Source organism: Medicago truncatula, chromosome 3 (assembly GCF_003473485.1).
Source record: "Medicago truncatula cultivar Jemalong A17 chromosome 3, MtrunA17r5.0-ANR, whole genome shotgun sequence".
Taxonomy (NCBI): domain Eukaryota; kingdom Viridiplantae; phylum Streptophyta; class Magnoliopsida; order Fabales; family Fabaceae; genus Medicago; species Medicago truncatula.
This window is the reverse complement of record NC_053044.1, coordinates 17,741,122-17,751,366: the sequence shown is the minus strand read 5'-3', so window position 1 is coordinate 17,751,366 and position 10,245 is coordinate 17,741,122. Positions and strand designations below refer to the sequence as shown.

Below are 10,245 nucleotides of genomic sequence, written 5' to 3'. Positions count from 1 at the left end.
TTATTTCATATATTCTTTGAACTTCGGTTTGCATCGATCCATACCCACCGTTCATCATTATAGTTTCCACCGGCTTCTTGTTCATGGTGTTGTGCACCTACCTCCTCTTCATCACCTCCATCATCTTGTACATGTGGATTAGTACCAACATAATGCAAATTTTCCACCACCTCCGGATTAGTTATGTCTGGATTAGGTAGAATAATAAAACAATTAGCTCTATTAATTCTCCATTCATATTGGTAATTGTGAGTAGGGTCATGGGTTCTAAGGAAGGACAAAGTAGTGAGAGTATATAAGTATAGATAATAGTACCCCTCTATCCTCTTGATCCCTTGATTCACACTCACCCCAAACTTTCTAGCAATAAAAGTGATGATTCTACCTACCACTGTATCATCTTTATCATCCAGTTTCTTTCTAGCAATTGAAACAAGATAATAAGCGAATAATAGCAAATGTTAACAGGGTGGTTATAAAGCATAACTCACAACATAAACAGCACAACAATCCTCATCATTCGTACCTCTTTCCTACCCTATATGGTGCAAGCCATAACCTTGGGAAGGTGCCTAAGAACAGGGTTGTGAATTTATTCAACAACCTAATCATATGTTCATCTATTTCTAGTCTATCCATAGCGTTAACATCAGGGTACCTGCAAGGAGAGATAGTTCTAGAGATTAGAGATTTAAACATATTCCTTTGCTCGGGATCCTTGAGTTCGATCCCATGATTGCGGGCTATTGATTGCTTCTTGCTTGCACCTCTTCTGAAGGCTTCAATCTCTTTACCTTTCCTCTTTGATTCCATTTGACCTTAGTTGACTTGGTGTGGATTTTGGGTGAAGGTTAGGGTTTGGCAAGGTTTTGTGTGGGAAGGGTTGGTTTAGTGATGGGGTTGTAGTTTAAGTGAAGTTTAAGAGTTGAATGATGGAGTTTGGTGAAGAATTTGTGGGATTTGTGGAGTTATGAAGGTTTGAAATTTGGGTGTTAATGGAGTTTTAGAGAGAAGTAGGAGAGAAGAAAGAGTTGTGGTGAGTGAATGGGAAAGAAAAGGGAAAAACAGTTTTTAGGAGGGGAGGGGACAGGCACGGCCGTGCCAAGCTTCTAGAATTTTGGGTTTGGGAAGGCTGGGCTCAGGCACGGGCCGTGCCAGTCTTTCTGGTCAAGGGGGTCAAAATTTTTCTCCTTTTTCGCATCATATTTGGACAAAAACCTACAAAACAAATTAAAAGAACACAAAAAAAAAAACAATTAAAACTCGTGGATTGCCTCCCGCGAAGCGCTTGTTTAAAGTCATTAGCTTGATAATTCAAAGGTTTCTCTATCCTACCCAATCTTTCACAAAGAGACAATGGCATCAAACTGACATTCTCCCCCAAATCACACATGACTCTTTCTATAATCTTGGATCCTATGACACATGGTATGGAAAAACTCTCTGGATCCTTAAATTTAGATGGCAATTTATCTTGAATGATTTCAATAAATTTCCTAAACTGCTCATCTAACTTGGACTCGTCAAACCCTATTTATAGGTGCTTGTAGATGTTTCTAGAACTAAAATAATCTAGGCATTTGTTTGCCTTATCTACACAAGATTATTATAGATGTTTTTAGACTTTAACTGAACCTAAACATTAATAGAACAATCTAGAAACATATAGCACTTTATGTTATTCTAGTTTTCTCTAATGTATTTTAGAAATATCTAGAAATGAGCATCATATTTCAACAATAATAACAACTAAGTTCATATTTTTAACACAGATCTAGAGTAAAATCATTATTAGGGGAATTAAGGTTTTCGATGATTAAAATCAATAATACTATATGAGATTGAGAGAGGACCACACACAAATATAACAGCGGGATTACTTAAAACCTATTATAAACGTTTTGATTAACTAAAACTACTATTTCAACGGATCATCTCTCTCAAGAATGTGCACTTACTTTTCTTTCAAAAAAATAAAAAATAACATTCATTTAATATTAAAAATGTGTCTGGATTAGTCGATTCTTGCATCGAATACCGAGTTTTCAGAAGAAGAAAAAAAATATTAAAAATGTGTCGATCATGGAAAGAGAGTGTTCTTACTCTCTTCTTTTCCTCCCCGATGAAAGTTACTACATAATCGATACCAATGTTTATTGGATTATAGTAAGCTCCCCATCGTAGATGGTATTGGGACATTAAATAAAATATTTAGAAGTTGATATCGAATTTTAGACACTTAATTTATTCTATTTAAAAAAATTAAGAATTTAAAGTCACTAAGCTATAAAAACATAAAAAACGAAAAAAAGGTCGATGCCATTATTTTCATTATTTTTTTCAACAGTAAAGCTATCAAAATTGAATGTTGTTCCCTTATTAATTTCTTTTTTATTGTTGCACGATAAAAAAAAAAAGAAATTTACTTCTCAACAATAAAGGTCGATGACATTATTTAAATTTTTTAATTCTCTTAAATCATTTAGTACTTAATTTATTTAATATCACCAAAAAAATACATTTAAACCTAAATTTGTCTTTTTCCAGGTGGACGCATATATGAATCGAGAAGGCATTGTTTTTGGCCATAAAATTCATCGATAAAAACCATTAGAATATTCTTTAACGTAAACATCGAAGGAAGAATAATTGAGCACATTTTCATTAATTATTACTATTAGCTTTGAATATTAAAAAACAGTAGAAGGTCAAGGATTAATTAACCTTGTGTTTAACAATTGGTTTCTTTTTTCAAGTCTAACACACGAGTGTACAAATAGAGCTCAAAAAATGTTCAAAGCAGCCGGCATGGTTGACTAGAGACCACACCGACCCTATTACATTAGAAAACACCAACCCTAGACTTTATCCAAGTCAAATAATGTCTCTCTTTCCATCATCCTCTCATATATAAAAATCAAATTTTCTTTTTGTTTCTCAAACCACCATAACAACCATTTCTCTTGATTTATTTTATTTTCAACAATGGGAAATTTAGTAGTGACTCCATGCTTTCATCCTCAAAACAAAAAATTGTTATCTTCATCATCATCGTCGTCGTCATCGTTGTTGCCATCGTCAGCTAAGCTTATATTTTGGCAAGGTTCAACGAGATTGCTAAACGGTAAGCACATCGCTGGCGAGATCTTGTTAGAGTACCCGGAGACGATGGTTTGTCATGCTGACTCGTTTTTCATCGGACACCCTATCCCTAGTTTGGATTTAGAAGACGAACTCTTTCAAGGAGAGACTTATTTTGTTCTCCCTATTCATCTCTTTTCATGCAAAACACTCTCAGTTTCTTCACTTTTATCATTTAGATTACATAATAATGATAGTAACAACAAGTCAACAATCAAATTTGGAGAGTGCCCTTTTGAGTATTTGAAGGATTGTGATGGAAAAGTGTTGATAAAGGTTATGCCAGAGTTCATTACAAGGCTTGTTAATGGAGGAGATAGATCAGGGGATGATTGTTGCATTAGTAGTAAAAGTAGCTTCCTTTGTAGTACTCCTGAGTTGAAAAAACATTATGAAATGCTTGTGAAGTCTAAGGATCAGGTTTGGTCTCCTAAGCTTGAAACTATTTTGGAAAATAAGGTTAGACTTAGAAAGGAAAGAAAAAGAGAAAAGGCACAACCACAAACTGTGTCTGCTAGATAGTTCATATGTATCTGTAATATTTTAGAGTGAAAGTAATTAAACTTGAATTTGTGCACTTATAATTTTATCATATATGTACATCAATTAATTTGCCCACAGTTTTGATTAGTTAGATTATATGTAATTTATTCTGATCTGTTCATAATTATATGTGGAAATGGTTAAAAGAGAAGTCAAATATATTTCTCTGAATTGAAGCTTTACGTACTATAAAGAATAGCATGAAATTGTTTGTATATTGATCCATTGCTTCACTGATTAGTTAATTGTGTCTGCGCTAAATAAGCAAGTGGCAATAAAATTTGTTGCTAGGTGAAAATATCTTGCCCCCTCTTGCAGAGAAATAATTTAAAGATGAATTACTTCATACATAAAATTATATGCAAGTAGTTTTTTTTTTTTCCCTTAACTTAATTTGAGATAACAGTTTGGTCCTTTATCTTTTTTTTCATTTTAATTTGGTCTTTTTTGTCCATTTTCATTTCAATTTTTAAGCTTAAAATTCATGATTTTATATTCTTATGATCTTTCAGTCTTCAAATCTATGATCCTCGTCTATGTTTGCATAATAATATTAGATTTGAAGCTTGAAAATGTATATGAAAATGAACAAAAAAGACCAAATTTAAATGAAAAAAAGATAAAGAACCAAACTGTTATCTTGAATTAAGTTAAGGGACTAAAAGAGTAATTTTTACTTACTACGCTAAATTATGGAAAAGGTTAACTTGTGCCCTTAGGGTACATGTTAAACTACTAAAGATATAATTTTTACATTGAAAATTGCACCAATTTATTTTTTTAAAAGATTGAAATTTAATTTTCTTCAATAAATACTTTCTTATTTTGGAAACTTTAACATTTGTCCTTAGGATACAAGTTAATTTTTTCTGAAGTATATAAAAAAGTACTCCCTCCGTCCCAAATTGTATGATGTTTTGGGCATTTCACACATATTAAGAAATGTAATTAATATTGTGTGGGAAAAAGATATTATGAGTTGTTTTACAAAATTGACCTCAATAAATGATATGAGAAAGATAAATGAAAGAATTGAAAGAAGAGATAGTAATAAATAGTTAAGGATATAATAGGAAAAGTAACATTAATTTTTCGTTGGTATTGTAAAGCGACATATAATTTACGACAAATATTTTTTCTAAAATGACATACAATTTGGGACGGAGGAAGTAACTAATAACAAACAAAAAATCATTTATCTTTATTAATTAAAGCTAATAACTTTAGGGTTAGTTTCGTAACTTTCATTAAAAATGTTTGTAATTTGCACCCATTTTGCTAATTTAAAGCAACTTTATTATAAATACATTATAAACAGTTAAAGAGACCTACATCGAAAAAACGATGGTTTGAATATATGTTTATAAATGGGGTAAGCCTCACCTCACAAATCGATTTTATGAGGTTGTGTTATGTTCAACCACGATTTCTAAGATGGTATTAGAGCATCCTCCGAGATTCATTGGGCCACCTACTATCAGATTTTCGCTATCGGATAACCCACCATTTAAATCCACGAACCAAGCTCAATAGTGTGGTCGGGAGGGGATGTGTTAAAGAATACCACACATCAAACAAATAATGGTATGAATATGTGTTTATAAGTGGAGACAATCACCACCTCATAAGCCGGTTTTATGGGGTTGTGCCAACCATGATTTTTAATATCACTATTAAACTACAAATGAAAAACATAACGTAGGTTGACTCTTATACAAAAACAAAGAAGAAAAAAATGTATAAGTTTATAAATATCCACCTTAATTTACTACCATTTTGATCAAAATTTACACAATTATCCTTGATTTTATGGTGACTTCAAATAGTAAAAAATGATTTTTGGTCCAACTGAAAAAATACAAATTATTAATTTTGAATAAACCAACTTCGGGTTATACTTGCCTCATGTCGAACTCGAAACAACCAGTCCTCTTCTACACTTAAGAGTTAACAAAAATTCTTTATTTGAATAACGACACTGGCCGCACTTTATTCAAAATAGAGAATTTACTAAAATTGGTTTTTTTAATACAATCCAGATATGTTTTTTATTGACCATCCAAATATGTTTTTATTGACCAATAACCACTAACCATATAAATGAAAGATGTCCTCATTTTTATTAATTAATCGTTTCTATTTTTTGTACAATACAAAACGACTGTAGATCAGAAAACTCTATATATTCATGTTCTAAACTTTTTGACTTCCGTCCCTGCCGTCACCATCTGTTACAAAAACGCACACATGGCTAATCTAACGGAGGCTGACGTGACAAACTGTGATGTGGCGAAATTAGCTGATGTGTCCATTCATGTGACTAGTCACCAGGTTTAAGGGACCAAATCCAAAAACCAAAATTATCTAAGGGACTAAATTACAAAAAAAAAAAAAACCTAATTAGAAAAATTCAAATTAAAAACTCATTTCTCTTCCATCTTCTTCCTCGTCCTTGTAATCACACGCCTAAGAATGTCTTCATTATCCATTGCTAACTCTTAGGTGAAAGATGAAAGCATGTATTGTTCTCAATAAAGCAAGACCGACTTCATTTTTACGTGCTTATCTGATAGGTGGCTGCTAATTATGTTGCAATGGTTCCATCTTGACAAATATTTGATAGGTATCCACCAATTACAAATTTCTGTCAATCTTTTCTTAGTTCTAAATTGCAAGATGCCAAGTGAGGTTTGTTGTTGTTGTGTGTGTGTGTATGTTTTGTTTGAAAAGAATTGCACAATCATGCCAAATAAGGTGTTGGAGTGCGATATTAACATAATAGTCAATTGGCCACATTTAGAAAGAACAAAGTACTATTGAAACCATTTGGTTTTTGTTACCTTGACCAGTCCTTTTTCAGTTTTATGTCATCTTTCGATTTTGGTTTTTGAAGTTGTTCTCTTTAGAACCTTCATTAAAATGCTCATTTATATGTATGCATTGTAATGAGAATGGTTTTAAAGCCTGTGTGTGTGTGTGTATGCTCATTTATGTGTATGCATTGGAAGGTGTTGAAGGAACATTACCAATTCCTAGAATTCCAAGCTCTAGAGTTTGTCTGACCACTAAAGGAAAAATATATATGCATTGAATTTCTAGAAAATCAATTATAGAAGAGTTAGTAATGGATGATGAAGACATTCTAAGGCGTGCGATTACAAGGATGAGGAAGATGAACAAGAAGGAAGATAAAGAAGAAGTTGTAAATGAGGAAGAAGAAGGACGTGAAATGGGTTTTTAATTTAAATTTTTCTTGATTACCGATTTTTTTAATTTAGTCCCTCTGATAATTTTCATTTATGGATTTGATGCCATGTGAGTGTATTTATGCTCTTTATGTTGAGGGCTTGATGCCCTGGTTGGTACCACATGCATGATTAAGAAGTTGAAGTTGCATATGTTGAGTTTAAGTTGTAGAGGTCGCATTGTCGTTGTCGTTAAGTTGTCATTTATCAATGAGTTGTTAATAAAGAACTATGTGAAATATTTATTAATCGTTGTTGTTTATGTTGTTATAAGATGATGTTTATGATGTGAAGTATAGGATGTTATAAGATGATGTTTATGATTAATCGTTGTTGTTTATGTTGTTATAAGATGATGTTTATGATGTGAAGTATACGATGTTATAAGATGATGTTTATGATGTGAAGTATATGATGTTATAAGATGATGTTTATGATGTGATGACTTATATTATTATATGATGATGGTTGTGATTTGATTATTATGTGCTATATGATGATGTATATAATGCAATGAATATGAAGTTAATGATGATTAGAACTTGATTGAGTTATTAATGAAGTTTTATATGAAGAGTTAATGTTATTAAATGATGAAGTTTAAGTTGTTGAATGTTTTTGATGAATTATATGCTTATTATTATTGAATGTGAAATTTCACCCCTTCTGCTTGGAAATGTTGCCCTCACAATTGGGTAACTTGCAGGTAACAAAGAATAGTTGCGGTTGTGAGTGGATTCTCTCACATGTGTCTTAGTTGCGGTCGTAAGCACAATCTCTTAAGATTTACTGGTTGATCTTGCAAGTAAACATTTTGAAACCAGCGATAGTTTACCAAATTTCAGTGTAAACACTCTGACTCTCCCCTTTTTAAAAATCCTTAACCTACTTATTTTTCCTTATTTCCAATTCTGCCCCCTAAGCCTCGTTATTCTAATTAATTATATTCCTCCACTAAATAATAAAATAGGGGCTATTAATAAATATCAATACACAACAAAAATATCACTCATCAAATAAATCAATTAAATTATAAAAAGACTCTAAACTCAATCAAATAAATAAGGCTAAAATATGGTTTTAGTCCCTGTGAATTTTTGTTTTGTTTTTGGTCCCTGCAAATTTTTTTGTTTTTTAAAATAGTCCCTGACCCCATTTTTGTGATGATTTGCATACGTGGCACATGATGATTGAACCCATTTTGTAGTTTTTGGTCCCTGCAAAATATTTTGTTTTTTAAAAAGGTCCCTGCAAAATTTTTTGTTTTTTAAAATAGTCCCTCAGGGACTATTTTAAAAAACAAAAAATTTTGCAGGGACCAAAAACAATTTTTTTTCACAGGGACTAAAACCAAAACAAGGCATATTTGCAGGGACTAAAACCATATTTTAGCCAATAAATAAATAATAAAATACGACGTTACAACTCTCCCCCACTTAGAATATTTTCGTCCTCGAAAATGTACCTCATGCAAACAACTTTGGATATGACTCCAACAACTTACTCTCCAATTTCCACGTCAAACTTTCACCAGCTGCTCCTCCCCAAACGACTTTCACAAGAGGTATCTCCTTGCCTCTCAGCTTCTTCACTTCACGATACGGAGCAATAAACCTCGGAGTTAGTTTCTTCGACTTTAGTGCTCATCCAACACCGGTCACAGGAGTGACTCTCAAAAATACGTGGTCTCCTTCTTGAAACTCAAGATCCTTCCTACGCTTATCATGATAACTCTTTTGTCTACTCTGAGACGCTTTCATCTTCTCCCTAATCAACTTAACCTTCTCTGTAGTTTGTTGAACAATTTCTGGTCCTAGTACCACATTCTCACCGGATTCATACCAACACAATGGAGTTCTGCATCTCCGATCATACAATGCTTCGAACGGTGCCATTCCAATGCTAGAATGGTAACTGTTATTGCAAGTGAACTCGATCAATGAGAGATGACTATCCCAAGTTCCGCCTTGCTCAAGTACACAAATTCTCAACAAGTCCTCCAACGTCTGAATTGTCCTCTCCGACTGCGGATGATATGCCGAACTCAAACTCAACTTAGAACCCAACGCCTCCTGCAAACTCTTCCTAAATCTAGAAGTAAATCTTGGATCTCTATCTGATACAATACTCGACGGAACACCATGTAGCCTCAAAATCTCACGAATATAAATTTCCGCCAACTGAGATACAGGAAAACTGATATTAATCGGAACCAAATGAGCTGACTTCGTTAGTCTATCCACAATTATCCAAATCGCATCATGTCCTTTTGGAGTATTCGACAAACTCTTCACAAAATCCATGGATATACTATCCCACTTCCACTCGGGAATATCTAAAGATGTCAACATCCCAACAGGTTTCTGGTGTTCAACTTTCGACTTCTGACAAATTAAACACGCATACACAAATTGTGCCACATCTCGCTTCAACCTGAACCACCAAAATAACTTCTTCAAATCATGATACATTTTTGTAGCTCCCGGATGAATACTCAAATTACTTCTGTGAATTTCTTCCATAATCATCTTCTTCATTTCTGTATCATCAGGAATACAAATTCTATTCCGAAACCGCAACACTCCTTGATCATCAACTTTAAAATCACTATCTTCAGTCTAATTGTTCCCAACCATTAAGTCTACCAACTTCACATCTTCCTTCTGAGTTTCTTTAATACTATTCAAAAATTCACTGTTGATCTTCAGCATCCCTAATTTCACACTCTGCTGCGACACTTCACAAACTAAACTCAAGTCTTTGAACTGTTCAAGCAAATGCAACTCTCTAACCATCATAGCAGACATATGTAATGTTTTCCTACTTAAAGCATTTGTAACAACATTAGCCTTACCCGGATGGTAATTCAACCTGAAATCATAATTCTTTAGCAATTCAAGCCACCTTCGCTGCCTCATATTCAATTCTTTCTAGTCAAATAAATACTTCAGACTTTTATGATCACTGAACACTTCAAATCTAGAAACATATAGATAATGCCTCCAAATTTTGATTACAAAAGCCAATGCAGCTAACTCAAGATCATGAGTAGGATAATTGCATTCATGAATCCTCAACTGCCTCGATGCATAAGCTACTACTTCATTATCCTGCATAAGCACACCTCCTAAACCCAACTTAGATGCATCACAATATACAACAAATGGCTCATCAGACTTCGGTAAAATCAAAATCGGATCCGTCGTCAAACACTGCTTTAGTACATTAAAACTATTCTCGCACTGAACATCCCACAGAAAGGCTCTGTTTTTACAATTCAACTGAGTTAGCGGAAGTGCTAACTTGGAAAATCCCT

At 33.3% G+C, this 10,245-nt stretch overlaps 1 protein-coding gene across 1 annotated transcript; it reads left to right on the top strand.

Annotated features, from left to right (window-relative positions):
* The first annotated feature begins 2,888 nt into the window (after positions 1 to 2,888).
* Positions 2,889 to 3,835, top strand: LOC25488905 (uncharacterized). Its single transcript, XM_013604063.3, has one exon. It carries the CDS (start codon positions 2,986 to 2,988, stop codon positions 3,661 to 3,663), a length of 678 nt encoding a protein of 225 aa, XP_013459517.1. The 5' UTR covers positions 2,889 to 2,985; the 3' UTR covers positions 3,664 to 3,835.
* The last annotated feature ends 6,410 nt before the right edge of the window (positions 3,836 to 10,245 follow it).

Excerpts from the sequence above, each read along its gene's own strand:
- LOC25488905 (XM_013604063.3), top strand. The coding sequence starts at position 2,986 with ATGGGAAATTTAGTAGTGACTCCATGCTTTCATCCTCAAAACAAAAAA.